At 37.0% G+C, this 17,199-nt stretch overlaps 1 protein-coding gene across 2 annotated transcripts in view; it reads right to left on the bottom strand.

Moving 5' to 3' along the window:
• Window positions 1-17,199, bottom strand: part of LOC108669458 (proton channel OtopLc) — a 121,074-nt gene that overhangs the window by 88,689 nt on the left and 15,186 nt on the right. The window contains exon 1 of one of the 2 annotated variants that reach the window (XM_047883448.1): window positions 16,306-16,374. The exons of the other annotated variant lie outside the window; for it this stretch is intronic. Coding sequence (XP_047739404.1) covers window positions 16,306-16,342 — 37 coding nt within the window. The 5' untranslated portion in view covers window positions 16,343-16,374. Of the gene's footprint in view, window positions 1-16,305; window positions 16,375-17,199 lie in introns of those variants that run through there. 2 annotated transcript variants of the gene reach the window in all.

Raw genomic sequence — 17,199 nt, 5'->3', positions numbered from 1 at the left:
TGATGACGACGCGCAGAAGCAACAGCTTTGAGCTGAAGTAATTATGAATATCTCGCAAAGTATGAATAGGATACGGTTAGCCATGGCTGAATTTCTCAATAAAAGATTCCTCAATTAGCATCTTGAATTGATCGGAATAATTCACCGCCTCGGAATACCACATGTCCAACGGTGAGTCACACGGCTACTTCAAGGCATTAGATTTCATTCGAAAACAATGCGGAATTTAAGAGAAATAATCGTTTAGGCCTCTTAATACTGCGTAATCGAAGGAAGACATTGAATGTTCATAACGAATTGCGTACTTATTTATCACTATACTTTTCCGATCAGCGAGCGATCTGGAAATCGCACACAATAAGGTTTATTTTCTATTAATGCTGCTGAACGCAATGTTACGAGTACGTACAATTTAATTGATTGGGACATTGAGTGAATTCTGATTGCTTTTGGAATCTTCGTCTACTCCTAAATAACCGTAGGGAGCATGGAAATTGAATGGCTCGTATCAGTCTAGGTCGCCTTCCCTGCTGTGCGTTAACGCCTTATGGAGAAGAGCACGCGAGCGCTGCTCGAGCTATAAGGTTTTAACGAGGAAATAAGAAAAGCCACGAAAACTGAAGGACAGAATGTCTACAATGTCTATACATGCACCACAATGGCAACTTTTCATACATTCAATAAATTTACAGAGTAATATTGTGACTAGAGAGTCGAGCCCCTATAAAGGAACAATCTCTGTTAGCCAGTGTTTCGAACTACGTAGTAAAAGTAAGCTGATGAATGCAACGGCAACCTTGCCCAGTGTTGTGGCTATGGCCGGTTCAGGCCTTTCTGATACTATAGAAACCGTCAATATATTCAGGAGTCCAATAAGAATTCTATGCATAGCGAACAATTTTATGTCGCGAGTTGTATCAACTGGTGTAAAATATATGTTCCGAAACTAAATGTGACCAGCAGGAAGAAATAGTTGTTTTATCTCATATGTTTGCAATAGACGTTAATTTTTTGAATGGCCAATATTTCTGGAAATTGCAAATTCAAATGATTTTTAATTAGCGCCAGATGTGCTTTATACAACATTAAAACACGTAAAGTCTTAACGTCAGCGTCGACATTGGCTCTTGTGCCCTGACGACGCATTTTAGGACGTTGAGGAGAGCTCTAAGTAACAACAACCCTGTTTGCCGTCTTTTAGGGAGTCTCGAATTGGTTGTTAGCAGCGCAAAAGTGCTTTGCATCACGCCAAACAAGATGAAATGTGAACGTAAAGCCATTTTGCCTTCACTTAGAGGACAACTATTTTTTTCTTCAATTACTCCAATTTACTTTTGCTATTGATACAATGCGAAAGGGAGCGACAGAAATGTCCAGTTATCTTTTGGATCAAAATATTTCCATTGCGTCTTATTTTTCAACTAAAAAACTATGTTTTACCTGCAATGTAAGCATACAAAAGGCAAAATTTAACAAAAGGCACAGGTAATGTTAAAAGTTGGATTCTTCTTTATCGTCACACTAAATCGTCATGCGGTATCGCAAGGTAACCATTTCAATCGCCTAGGTGTGGCCACCTAGAAAATTCGATGGAAGCTTCAAGATCAAATGAAGCCGATCTTTTTCACTGCCAGAGAATATCCTTGCGCCCGAATCGCCCATCATCCAAGTGCTCCAAACATTTCCATCGCCGACCATTTGCGAGCTTATTGCAAAACAATATCCCAGCACAACCCGGTCCACACAAGACTTTAGCTTTCATTTTCAGGGGGGTTCCAGACACTAAGTGTTAAGCCCAAAGTGTGGTTGCCTAAACACAGCGTGAAGAAATATGATAATGGTTGAAGAGGGAGCTACCAAAGAGGCGTCAGCCCTCGCAAGGAAGGGGACTAGAGAGGGCTAAGAGATTAAAGAGATTTCAACTTTGGGAGCTGACACGAGCCATAAACGAAAAAACAAAGAAATAGATAAAATACGGAATTGAGTAGGAATTAAAACTTCATTAATAATTTTTTACTCGTGATTAGATTCCATTATCGGTTTTATCCGAAAGAAAGTCAAGCCAAATAAGAAACATCAATTCGATTTATATTAAAAAATACACCAATCGGCACAATACGCAATATTTATATATTATATTTTCGTATTTCAATATAATATAATACGCAATATTCGTACTACAAGTTCTTGAAATTGAAAATTAATTTTGACAGCAAAAAAAAAAACAAGCGAATTGGTTAACTACAAGCAAAACTCTACCTGATGTAAACAACGGTTCCTGCCTGCCATGCCACGCATAATAAATCCATCCTTGTCTCGGCTCCGATAGAGGCGGGACATTCGGGACAAATCCCGCCATACGTCGCGCTGCAAGGTGTGTCCCGGCCGAGGTATTTGGGGACGCGAACTAAAGGTGTGCGCCGGGCTCCTACGAAAGCAATATCTGCGCCTTCACATTCGGACCTCAAACGCATACCATAGTTCCTAAGATAGACTTCTGCTGGGCTTGAATAAAGTTGAGATTTAGAGTAAAATTTAAGAGAGAAGTGTGATCTGTTGGAGCGTTGCGGGAATAAGTCGAATAAAATTTAGGATTAGGCAGAATTTTGATGTTGTCTGTTTGGAAGAGGGGATTTCACCTCGGTTCGTTTGTATCAGAATAAAATCCAGAAACCGACACCTCGTGGTCCTTGGGATCCTTCCGAAATAACATGGGTTACGGAAGATTATAGCCAACGAAGTCTTTTGCCTCTGCATTATTGAAGATTGAGAGAGATCCCTTGGGCGGAGAATGAGAGAGATACCTTCGGCTAGTATCACAATAATTTTCAACACTTGAACAAATTCTAACTTTTGAATAGGAAATTATTTAAAATTCTTGGAGTCGTGACTGAAATTATTGATTTACAAATGTAAGAAAATTGCTTACAAATAATAATACGAACTTACGAAGACTATTTTTCACATAAGTAAGCAAATAGAACTCATGCCTCTAGCACTTGATATTAAAAAAAATTATATTTGGCACCATCATTGTGAACCGGTTACAAAAATTATATAGGAATGAGTTCTATCGCAAAATATGAAACAATTTTTATGAAAATGAAAGAAAAATTAAACTATATGAATAAATTATTCCTTTCATTCATTTAAAAAAATTTGATTCTCAAAAACAAGTTATAAACAAATATTTTTGAAAGAAAGTTGACAATCGCATTCAGTGCGAGTGAGAGAAAATTGAGAGCATGCATTGTGGAAAATGTAGTCCTCGGTCTTGTGTTGCCTTTGTTTCCATGCCAACGCTATTGATTGACAAGCCTAGGGTGCGTCTTTCCCGCCATTCTTGTTGCCAAGCGTTGATTTATACGACTGGACCATAGAAAATTTATAAGCGGATACACACGTGTTCATGTAAACAAAGCATCGCAATGAAAGTGTTTCTCATAAGTAAAGTCTATTGTATGTGTCTAAAATTTGTTAAAGGATCGGGATGAAGAGCCAAAATTTCACATATAATCCCTACTTGGTACTTTATCGCTCGCATGTTTACCAACAAAAGCACGCTAGCTTGTGCACGCGCAAGCTACTGAATCTCAGAAAAAAACAGGGGAAGATTCTTTGAAAATACAGTACAACTCCGAGACGCTTTTTCCAATGTTATGAAATTAAGAGCAAGTAAAACGGAAATAATTTTCATCAAACGAAAACACTGACCAACTAATAAACGCACTTGGTCAAATCCGAGCCACGCCCGACGCCGGATTTTAACAATGAACAAAAGTTACTGGGCCAACTAAAAATCTACGGAAAATGCACATACACTTAAAGAAATTAGCTTTATCTCTAGCTTGATGGAATTTTATGAGATTTTAATAGTTATTAATGTGTAAAGAACAATTATTGCATCTAACTGAATTGTACATTAAATTGCTGTCTCTTTGCATCGATGTTCATGATTGTTTCATACAGGACAATTTAATAATTTAAGTAAATTTTGAAGATAACATTCTAAACAACACTCTCATCTCGTCTCCTATTAAACATCGTACGAGAATATTTAGAATTTTCTTTTCTTATCAAAGCAATGATTTGACACAAGATAACTTCTTTGTGCTGCCAACCATCCGTTTAGGAGTAATGCCATCATTACAGATACAGAACGATCTGCGAATACGACTTAACTATTTCTTTTCTTCTTAAAGTATTTCCTTAAAATTACTAATTATGGTATTACACAAACATCATGTCGAGCTGCGTTCTCAACAATTTTAGGCATATCTCAGAACCACCAACCTCTTACGAAAAATTTTGATAGTGAGCCTCGGGCACGCAGGAATGAATGCATAAAAATTCGCGATCAGTGGAATGGTTCAGACACGGTCAGGTTGACTGCATCACCGATGACAATTTAATAAATTTTATATCATTTCATGAATTAAACACCCGACAAGCCACATTCAATGAGCCAACATCAAAATTCGCGTCTGTCTCGCTCAACTTCTAGGCACGAAATGACGAACACAGAACTTTTCCGGCGACGTTTTTGCTATCCCATAAAAGCTTTTTTTCAAAGACACGTGGAAAGACAAATTTGTACAACCAAGTAATTTTTTGTCAGGTAAAGGCGTGAAGCTTAGGCATGAAAAACACTCAGGGGAGAGTCAGCAGGGACAGAAAACACATTTGGTTTAAAAAAATATTTGGTTCGCAGGAAATAGAAAAAAGCGTCGCCTACACGAGGCTGGGATAAGCGGTGTCAAGAAGAAAGTACTTTCTCTCCCTTTTCTTTCGCGTGACATTCGATGGCAACGATGTATTTGGCACTTATTTATTGTATAGGAGTTATTATAGGATTCTTTAGGAACATGAGCACCGAAGCCATCTTGATCATAGAATTTAACTGCAAAACCTAACAAATTAATTACCTGCACAACATTATACAATAAATTCGGATTAAATATCAGATGGTACAATTCAAGTTGGCGCCGGAATTTAATTGGAAGTTGAGTTGGCTTTACTGGAACGGAAAATGTCTAAGAGAAGAACAATGGCAAAGGTTTCTACGGCTGAGACGAATCATTCTATCGCTAGAAATCTGAAGTTGAAACCGAGTCCCAAATCTTTAATGCAAGGTTTGGTTTCAGGTGACGATTTTACCTGGATGCGAAATACCTTGAAGACGTCCAGGTATAGAAGTTCTGTGGTGTTTGTGAGCATCAAAAAAGTCATCAAGATACAATTCTGTATGATTTTTTTACACTTTTTTGGCAATTAATAATTGTAAAACAAATGGAAATCATTCTAAGATTTGAGATCGTACTAAGAAAATCAAGAGTTAAAAAATTTTCACAAAAAAATTTTATTTGCATAAAAAATTACAGGTACTTATTAAACTTGTATTATATTTTATAGTCCTATTAAATTGCCCAGCGTGATTACATTTGTTTAGAATTTTCAACAACATGTGATACAAGTCCTGACTTCGAACAATGATCATACATGCATGCCTCGCACTGAATCGCAAGTAATCAGCATCGGTGCTCAAGTTATTGTAAGAATATCTCAGGACCCTCGCGTTGTGCGATACGAAGGCCCTCCAGGACCAGGCGCGAAGTTGTGCTCATATCGGACAAAGAGAAGCGCAACTGCGGCCAAAGTTTCTGTGGTTATGCAGCACAGGGCGGAATTGTAAGGTTTGTGAATTCCGGTTCTGGGAACTACGGAGTGAGGTGCATATTACGATGCGTGGAGCATATTACGATGTGAGGAGCATATTACGATGTGATGAGCATATTACGATGTGATGAGCATATTACGATGTGATGAGCATATTACGATGTGAGGAGCATATTACGATGTGAGGAGCATATTACGATGTGATGAGCATATTACGATGTGAGGAGCATATTACGATGCGAGGAGTATATTACGACGTGAGGAGCATATTACGATGTGAGGAGCATATTACGACGTGAGGAGCATATTACGACGTGAGGAGCATATTACGATGTGAGGAGCATATTACGATCTGATGAGCATATTACGATGTGATGAGCATATTACGATGTGATGAGCATATTATGAAGCGAGATGCATACTAAGGTAAGAAGTACCTATTTTATTTAATGTGCGTTTCACGGAACAAGAAATTAGCACGTTTCTTAGCTACTGTCAGGGAAAAAAAAAACGATGGCGCATTTGGGCCCGAGGAACATAAATTGGCAAGTGTACTGAATTTGGCAGGAATGGTCAAACTTACAAAGTTCAAATGTAAAATAAGGGAACTATTCAATAAATTCAGAATTTGAAATTTCTCATACAATGAATTTTTTTTAATTATCGCAAAAATGATTCCATAGGTTCAAGCTTTTCTCCTCTAAAAATTTCCGAGAAAATATATTTCGTTTCATTTATAAATGAGAGCGACACGTCCCACGGAGCCAACACAGAAAGGTGTACTGAAGCCTCGTCAGGCAAAAAAGCGTGAAAAAATACCAAGTCGGAAATCGCGCTTTCGGTCTAACGCTGGCAGCAGCACGCGAAGGTTAAAACGGAACAGGTGGCCTGTGTGCCTCTTCCGGAGAGGCACGACTGAAAATGTAAATTTTCCCCCTATATTCACTGGTGAGCCTGGAATAGAATTAAGTGAAAAAAAATTAAACCCAAATTGGGCTGAATTTAAATCCAGATTTGATGACATGCGCAACGATAAAAAAATGAATCAAGCTAATATTATATCGATCAAATGGATCGAAGTCGTCCTGAAGATTTAACATGTTCACCTTATTTTCTTTAGGAATCTTAGATAGATACCTAAAGAAAATTCGATTGAATTGAATACATTAAATAATTGAATTGAATACATTGAATAATTTCAGGACGTTTCTGTGCCTCGCATAATCGTACCGTGTTTCAGGCAAAGTGTCGCAATGCCGTCTTTGACGTCGGCATGCGTCAGAAGCTGTATTTGCATGCGCTAAAAGGAGTTTTTTCTTGTGCTCAAGACAGAGATACGCTACAACTTCCAATATTCGCACAGCCATGGTAACAATAAATGCATCGATCGCATACCAGCAATGGTGAAATACGCCTGTTATCGATTGATATATTGGCATAATCAAGAACATGGTTTAAATAACGTAATATTTCATTGAACATTCAATTAAACAATATTCTATGTATAATTTTGTATCTGATAACCTGCGCTCACAACATTGAATAATTTCAAAAAGAGAGCTTTGATTCGAGCAATATTTTAACACCTAACGCTAGTGTTAAGGTTTTTTTCTAAAATGCACGACTGACTCTAGAACTATGAATTAAAACTTTGGTTTGGAATTTTAGTCCAGTGAGTCAACAATTAATAATGAGCTTCGAATCAAGCTTGAGCAGAGCCTCATTAATTAGTGTAACAAATCTTTTATAACATTTAGCCATATATAAATAAAATAAATTTTTCAAAAATGAACAGAAACGCTAAATTCTAATATTGTAACCGTTATGAAAATTGTTTAAAATCAAATTCTACGAATGTATTCATTACGATAAAATGCTGATACAACGGTTTCCTTTTGTTATTTTAAACACGAGCATCATCGTTTAGCGAAAATTATAGATATATAATACCCTAAAAGCCATCATACTCTACGCGAGACGCTATTGTCCTTATTAAACTCTGAGACGAGCGATGTCCACAAAGGTTGCAAGGTACAGTTTCCTATCAACGTTAGTACTGTACATACATAAGAGGCCAACATTACAAATTTATTTCCCGTCTTCTTTGATCATGAAAGGTGACTAAAAAAACAGGTTCACACAAGAATCTCGTATGAATGTTTGAGAGAAATTAAGATATGCTGCTTTCAGAAGAGAAGTAATTACTCAGTCACATACTAATGGGATTCAAATTTGTAAGTAAAAAACGTGCGAGAGCCTTAACGAGGTTTTATATAATTATCAAGTAACTGTAGTTCCCTCTTCATAACAAGCGTCAGAGACTATACTGTACTGTACTAATTACTATACTTAATAATTCAATTGTTGTGAACTACCCTTTAATCCTTCATGTTTCTACAGTAGATGAACAAGCTTCATGTCACGTGCTCGGACTCCGTATAGGAGAAACCGCTCGCTTTATTGGAATTGACCAAGCCGAAGTCAGGACAGTTAATTCAATTGGACACCAAGAAACTGTGAGCCACCCATCCTGGTCTGATATCTTGAATCTCCGACGCTGTAATTCTAGGAGACCAAAACTGGGTCTTCAGATTGAATTTAATCAGCTGCAAGACGTTAACGTTAATAGAAGGTAAACAATCCTCCATTGTCAAGACGTGACTTTATTTTAGGAAAAACTGAAAGACAACAAAGAGAGAGACAGGACGTTTCGAGTGATAAACGAAAACTTATTATTTGTTCAATTCCATAACTTCGTAACCTTAAAAAAATATATTTTAAATAAATCTGCAGTGTCAACGAATACAATAGCATTATTTTCAGTCGAAAATAATGCTAAATAAAATATAAAAATAATAATATAATTAGAACCATGTGTTATCGCCAAGTACATGGCAGAACACACGTCGTTAAGTCATTTTCAAGAGTTTTTCATTTGTGTGATGCGAGTGTTGGCGATAACACTGCAGCGCTGCAATACAATTCAAGAGCATTAAGTTTTGTACTCAAGTACAAACGCTCCTAGAGACTCATACATGTACAGCGTGGCGAGATTTAATCCAAGTCATACTTTTTGTATTAGGTCATAAAGTCAACGAGCTTGGCAGTGCAGACTATGCCACAAGTCTGCTCACCAGACTGGAAGTCAGTCAGACAGTCTGTCTGGAGGGCCACGTCAATAAACGTGGCCACAAGAATAGCCTCAACTCTTTCCTTCTTCAGATGAATTCCTCTGGCTTGGCGGCAGTCAAATAAGAGGGCCTTCCAAGACGACGGTTATTACTGCCACTCTGCTTTGGAAGTGTTTCTACATAAAAAATCTGGATTGTTGTACAGATAATATAATGATTTCCGATTAGTTTAACAAAGATTAATTGCAAATTTCGGATTTTCTAGTCTTTTAACCCCTTAAAATCGGTGCAGCATGTTTCATCACGCTAAAGGGATCTTAGAACGGATAAAATTTTGTTAATATTTAAATCGTTCTTCAATCCGAGTTCAACACACTCGAGGTTTCGTAGGAAAACTCGGTCATGTCATGATAGTTTAAAAAAACATCGTTGTACTAGCAACATTCAAATGCAAAGCCATTCGTCGGGAGTGCGACTGAAGGTCAAAATTTGTTCTGAAAGAATTTTTTTCTGGTTAGAATTCTGGCAAGAACAACGCTTCACTACAAATTGAATGGTCCTCGGTAGCCATGGTAAAAGGAGCTCTTAGAGGGCCACAAAATGAGAATCTTTTTGAAGGCTTTGAACAACAAAATAAGTAAAACGCCACCGTATTGTAGCCCGGGATTTTTCATATAACTTGAAGTTTGCACCGATTGCTGCACGGTTCATCGGCGAGCTGTGCCAATTCTATAAGAGGAGTCAAGCTGAGCGACGAAGTTTATGACGCTCTGACTTTATATTTCTTTAAATCAAACAAAAATTTACTCATGTAATGTAATAAACAAGTTCAATGGTAAATCTATTCAATTTTTCATATACTGGTTGGCCAATATAATCAAGTTTGCTATGAATTGTTTGAGTTATAAAGATAAATATAATTAATGACTTGGTATTTTATTACAATCATTTAAAGCATCCCTCCCATCTGTAGCAACCATCGCACGAGATGATTATGTGGTGCAAGCAGCAATATTTTTAATGGTCGCATATTTTAGGTTTACATTATTTTATTCAACAGAAGCACCATGTTATCTTTGAAACGATCTGAATAAATGTGAAAGGTTATAGATCCTGCATTCAAATATCTAGCTTATTGTGTAAAAAATAATAATTTCATCCCATTTTGGCAATTTCTATCAAACATAAACTTTCTGGACGCTGTAGGTTTCTTCTTCCATAGCAGTGCAGATAAAAACTGTTGTTGACTATACGTGTTTTTTAACCGCTTGTAACGTGCCCTCGAAGTTCGATCTGAACGAGACGCCACGACAATCTCTTCGTGGAATAATAATAATAATAATACGTCCTACAAACTGCAAGAAATAGCATATAATGACAAGGAAGCAGTTCCTGTACTTCGGATGAAGAGATGGAGGTTTCATTGGTTTATTTAATACGGTGTAATATGTACAAAAGAATTCATATTAAAAATTATATTTCATAGGATGGGCCTTGGAAAATGATAGGCTAAAATATTTAGTGCAAATTTCAAGGTAACATTATACAAGTTTACTTGAAGGTAATTATAAGTCCGTGTGTTTCTTTCAGTATGTTCAAAAAGCTTTTATCTTTTTTGGAATGAGCCAGAAGTCAAATACAATATTTTCCCAACTAAAATATTTCCTCGTCCAGGAAACCATACAAGAAGCCTTGATCAGCGCATCCGATTTGAAGGAAGCTTCGAATAACCAAAATCGATCGATGTTTGAATAGCAAATTTGATTTCGTGCGACGGTGTTTAATATCATACCAGTTTTCGGCTCACCAATGTGGAATAAAACAACATGACCCGTACGAAGGAATATTTCAATACACAAATTAAAGGGAAATAATTTTTGTAAAATACTATTTTCAAGCGAATACTAATAGGGCTTGTAACAATCACAACTGCTGAGACAACTTATGAACTTCTCGTTCGGAAGACCGAACGATAATTAGTAGAAGTTCAGCACTCACGCCCAAGAGAGATACCGAACTGACAGAGAACTTCCTCGTCATGAGCAAGCATTCCATGCACAGCAATCCGAAACTAAATAACTTTCCTATTGAAGGATGTTAAGAGATTAATCATAAGAACTCCAATAACCGAAGTCAAACATAAAGCCGAGGTGCTTACTTGCTTGACTCAATTGACTTCAACTATGAAGGAAATCACATTTGACCTTTTTTTCAAATGATGTCAAATTCGGATACTAACATTCATTTCCTTAAATTTAAATTGACTATATACATTTAATCTGTTGCTTTATCGAAATGTATCCTAAATGAGATTCAAATCATATTAACTTTTCGCATGCAATGCGCGGCAGCTATCGGGCACTCCCCGAAGGGGTGCTATACGGAAGTGGCCGACACCGAAAGAGTAGCTATCGATCCCGATGCTCAAATGTGGCTGGTGCTCTCCGTGGATTAAAGCCCAGCCTGCGAGGCAAACAAATAGAGTACGTACGTATAACGGCTGTTCCAGGTCAGAAAAAGCTACTCCTGCCATGATCAGAGGCGATTTCATTAAAAATTTGCTCTTGATGATCAAATAAATGTCGTTATTAATTTAAAATCACACAATATTATCTTATCACGCAAGTACGGTTAGCAACATTTTACTGTTAATCGTGATTTGAGTTAAACCAGTCATCAGTTCGATGAGACGAATAATCAACGAATTTAACAGAACGATGACAAATTTTAGTCAAGTTTAACATAATAAGAAAAAAAACGCTTATGCGATTATGTCAGCTTTCCAAATCTGGACACGAGAGTTATTTATACGTACGCAATTTTGCTCTCTATTTATTGTTCAGAAAATTACGTCTACTTCTAAAATTTTGATCGGCTAAATAAGGATTAAATCTCCAGATGTAGAAATAAAATAAATCCGTTTACTCTCCGAGATACATAAATTCGGAGTAACGCTATCTATGCAAGGGGAGAAATCGCACTCGTAAAACGCAACCAATGATCACAATGAACGGGCGAGGGTATTTCGAAGGCTCCAGGTTAATATTCTGCCGACCTCTCAAAATTTTATCCGGGCTCAGAACTTTACGTCCAGAACAAACGACGCAAAATTCGAGCAACAACAGAACAAGACTATGAAAGTTTCATGTCCATTGTCCGATCGAAGTTTCCAAGCGAAAAGTGATTTAAAAATTGTTGAGCGGACTTTCGAGGTATTTCGTTTCGATTTTTATCGCTTTCGGGTTGAACTTCATTGCAAGATAAGAACTATATTAGACTTAGTTCATTTGTAACTCGTACGTGAATTTATTCTGTTGCAAATGGACAGAATAAAAACAGACGGAAAGTCTAGGAAACACTGAGAAATGTTTCAATAACGACTTCAATTCGTGATGGCTGTCTGTCATCAATGTATCAATATAACCATTCGGGTTTTAGACTTATTTCACATACCTGGACTACAAATTCGTTCTCATAACAGTAATTCGACATTATACATGCAAATGAGCGAACCAATCAACCCAAAATTAAGAAAAATCTTAACTTATCTGTTCATTCATCCGAAAATTCGATTCTATAATCTGTTCATCTGTTTCTAATCTGTTCATTATGCCGAAAATTCGATTGTCGCATATATTATATGATCCAGTATTTTTCATTTGAATGGCTGTCTCTAGAGCACAAATGAGCATGTGTACCCAGACACTATAGGGCAGACACATTTAGCGCAGTGGAGGTGTTTGCAAGGCCCGGCTGGCGGCGCTCCAACTGCAGAAATATTTAGGCAACGCGACAGAGTACCTTGCAGTGCACCTGCTAACTTGTCAGCATTCGCAAATTATATTATTGAAAGATCATTGAAACTTTAAAAACAGTCTAGTAGAATACTTGGGGAAGAATAGCAAAAAATATTACATGTGCTAGACGATCGTACACACTTTGATATAGAATTGACAACAATACCTATTGTTGTCAATAGGTGATTGCCTAAATGATTTGTAATAAGACAAAACTGTTTGATCAAACATGATAACAGAAAATCGGAACGGAAAATGTATTCTGTTTATGTAAACGTGACTAACAATTAATGCCAGCAGTCCATATAATAAAAATTCGTGCAACAAACTGCTACGTAAACCCATTATTCTTCAGGTCATCGATCTGACCTCCTTCATTGCACGATGCAACCGAAAAGGACGTTCCAGAAATCCTCTTAGGATCGTTAATTCCTTGAGGCATTGCGAGCGCAAACAGGAAAATTGCGTGAATTATAGCCGCAAAGTGCCGGTCAAAATTCCTTGTTTTTACTTGTTTATTATATAACGACCTCATTAATCGCTAAATTGCTGGTCTGTAGCAATTAAGAGAGGAATGAATATTAATATTTTCCATGAGCTTCAGGGCTCAAAGCGGAATTACAAACATGTAAATTAAAACCTCAATTTTCGAATCAAATGTTGTATAATAACAATGAAAATTCCGACGAAGTTATTAGCAAAAAATATTCCGAAGTATTTATTACACTCGATAGAAGTAAAATTTTCGACACACTCGAGAGATCACAGAATCAATTAATAGATAACCTACATTAATCAAAACTTCATTTTTCCCTAGCATAGCTAAGATTCCGCGGTGGATGCCATTTCTGAACTCTCGACCATCACCAGGAAGGTCCAAGACGATTTCCTCTTACCAGAAATCTTTCCTATGCGCTGGTAACTTTGCCATAAACTTCAGAGGATGAAGTTAACCTAACTTTCTGGCCAAATTAAGGGAAGGCCGTGTCAAGTCAAACAATTATCGGGGAAACCACCCCAAACGAACGTAAAAGTTCAAATGATTGCTCCTCTCACGACTACGTGTATAGGATCGATGGCAACTAAGCGGCAAGTGATCGACTTCCATAATGAGTTGAGCTGAATCTCAATGGAACAATATTTGATATGCATCGCAAGTTCAACTGCAAATTTTTTGATGGAAATTAACATTTCTTATTTATGGGATAAGTAACGCTAATATAAATTACACGAAAGAAGAATTTATTAATTACAATCACAATTGTGACTTGCATAAAAGGCTTTTTCTGAAGAATTCATTGAAAAATCAACATAGTTCTAGCTCGAATCTATGGTGAAGAAGCTATGCGTTTGAAACAAATATATTTCTATTAGAACCATAAACCATATGTTTCTATTAGAACCATAAGGCGACTGCCTAAGATAGTTTAACCACTTACAGGAATATAAACGAGCCAACAATGATTAATAACGCGAAGACGGATGGACAGCTCGCAGTAACCCTAACTTAATCGTGCACATTCAAATATATTGTCCCAAAATCGTATTTCGACAAATAAAATAATAAATTATACGGCAATCTTGGCTTCAATCGGCAATACTTTCTCATGATTTATTGCATCGCAAAAAATTAGGAACAAACTAGAGAACATGTGTTATACACACATACATAACATGTGTTATAAACTATGAAACTGGAATGCAATGGAAGGGTGATGATATATAGGGTCAACTTAAGCTGCCTTCGCCATTTAAAAAATGTTTATTGCTCATGAAGCATATGCATGCGAACGTAATCAGGTGAACGTTTGAATTTCGGGGCCTCATTTCGTCTCGTAAAACAAAAACTACAAATCGTAGAAATTATTTATTGGAGAATGCCCCTCAGCCACGCACAAAAGAATGCCGCTCGTTACACAAGAGTAATATTTTTTCTACCATTATCGAAAAGCATTAGATTGTTGAAGGACTGGCAAAGCTAATGGGAAGTAAAACTTTCCATATTGTGCTTGAAATAGTTTAGTCTGAGCCTGGGACCACTTCTGAAGAGCTGGAATCAATTTCTTACGGTAAGGCCAACGCACTAAGCAAAATTAAAGGTTCATAATATCCAAAGAGTGATTCACTTTCTTATAATACGAGCAGAAAGAGGACACCAATACGCTTACTCTCCGGCAGAAAGTGCGTAGAAATTGGACATTTTCTCTATGTGCACAATTTGCGATTGAGGCCTAAATTTCAAGCACTTGCTGACAAGCCTACGGCCACACACGAGGTGGAGTCACTGGAGTGAGCGTATATTAGCCTCATTTGACTGATCAGCCAAGTCGGTCGTGGCTACGGCGACGCCAAGTCAAAGCATGAGTAGGCAGTCAGACAAGGAACTCATTTACGGCGGCCCTACGTCAATGAGTTCGATCAGTTGATGGCTCCCGAGAGCGATGCTTCTCGTGCCGTATATAAGAAGTTCACTTGAAGCTTTGCCTTATGATTGCTTGCTATCTAATGAACGAGGTTTTGCTTCAGTCGAATTGACTTTGGTTTGCTAGCGGGAATTATGAGCTCGGACTGTAAGTATAGCGTTATCTTGACAGAAGAATGAGATAGTCGATGTTATTTAATCATTTGATTACTGACGGTAATTTTACTTATGAGATCTTTACCTGTTATCATAAAACTTGCGTCGGTTAATGTATCCGTGTACAAAAAATTGAACTTCTGCGAATTGAGGATGAGAGTCTAGAATCTTAATAAATCAGTAAAGCTGAGGTTAGAAAATGAGTCAACACGAATCTGTAATTTGCGAAAAAATAATTTAAGTATACGCTTTTTTCCTGAGCATTACAGAGGTCAATGCAAAATAGCATGCTATCTCACATGATGATCACGTACGTGTTCGATTTCTGGTATCGATAACGAATATGCGACGGATTTCAACATTAGTCAAGATGTAATCACTACATGGAACATTAATTATACGAGACTAGTAAGACAATTGGAAAGAAAATGCTACTTTGATATCGGTTTGGTGCAAACAATTTTCAACTCAAATTCTAGTTTAGATTTTGGCATGGCACCGCACAGCATGATCACTTTCCTAGCGTGCTACCCTGGGGTCCTAGAGTTTTTGCGTCGCAGAGCCAAATAAAGTTATGCGAACCCAAAAAGGCACGCGTCGAGCAGCAAGTTGAACAGTCAGTCACCTTGCAGGTCTGTGAGCAGGATCGTTGCTGTGGTCGGCATGACGGTGATTCTTATTTGTTTTTCAATAAAATATAACATAATAATGTTAGTAAAGGTATCTCAATTTGAGGACTGATTAAGTAATGGTAGTGTGTTTTATTAACGAAATCATTGGAATTATAGTAGCGAAAAACTTTCATGCCATTGTTTATATACAGGGATTCGAAAAAAAATTGATTCTGATTCAACGAGTATTTATATCAACTATAAAAACCTACCAATAACATGGAATTCTACTCGTAATTGGCATAAAGTAGCAATTGCATTAGTTTTCGAATTTTCGGTCTGCATAGTTTTTTGAACAACTTACATGGACAGGTGCTAATTTCAACACAAATTATGCATTGAACATTGATACTTCAATTACTTCTGCTAATTTTGTACATTGTATTCAAATTGTGCAATAGAGTGATTCATTCTGTAATTCTATGCCTGCATTCACACTTGGAACAACTTACGAGATTCATGGATTGGATAACCGAACTGGTCAGTCATAGTTGTGCTGGTCAGTAGTGAACAATATTAATGCTGGATCCAATCATCTCATATAAGCTACGAACTTCGTCACCAGAAATTACACAAACTGTGAGAATTCTTTTAATTATTAAGAATAATGAAGAATCGGAAAATTGAGGAAATTCGAATTTTTAACAACATCCATACGAAAAAAAAAATTTAACGGCTAGTAGATGCACAATGAATGTCAAAATCCTAACATCATCAAATTAATACCGGGAAATCAAAACAAAGAATAAAAATTCCGTCAATCGTGACGAGTCCATTTTCAAATGGTTTCGAACGAAGCTTTCGCAGATAATTCAAATCTATTGAACACGTGAACTCAAGAAAATCGTGAACATGATTCAATGAAGTTAAAAATCGCATGAAAAATTAACTAAAAATTAAACTCATTATCTTCTATTATGCTTAAAAAATTACACAAAACAGTTTATTTTTTTCATATAATTAATACGTAAATGAATAGTTTTCTACTAAACTAATATGAAGAAGAATAAAAATGCTCGTAATAAAAAATCCTTGCATAGAACAGCAACACATTCTCAGCAAATTTCACTGGAAAAAATCAAAGCATTTAGCTCAACGTTCTCATAAGAAATAGAGTGCAGCGGTTCATGGTGTGATTGCCGGCACAAGCGCTAGGCAATGCACACCAACCTTACGACAGTGCTTAGAATCACTGGGACGGTGGGTAGCGGGCAACCTGCAGCACCAAGCAATGAGGGGAGCCTCATCGTCTATATGAGCCAACAGCCAAACGCTGCATAAACTCTTGCTCTCGCCAACACACTTCAGTTACGCCGGCCAGCCAATTAAAAGCGTGATGTTTATTA

This window comes from Hyalella azteca, unplaced genomic scaffold (assembly GCF_000764305.2).
Source record: "Hyalella azteca isolate HAZT.00-mixed unplaced genomic scaffold, Hazt_2.0.2 contig1645, whole genome shotgun sequence".
Lineage (NCBI taxonomy): Eukaryota > Metazoa > Arthropoda > Malacostraca > Amphipoda > Hyalellidae > Hyalella > Hyalella azteca.
The sequence above is the reverse complement of the archived record's forward strand: the minus strand, read 5'-3'. Positions and strand labels throughout refer to the sequence as shown.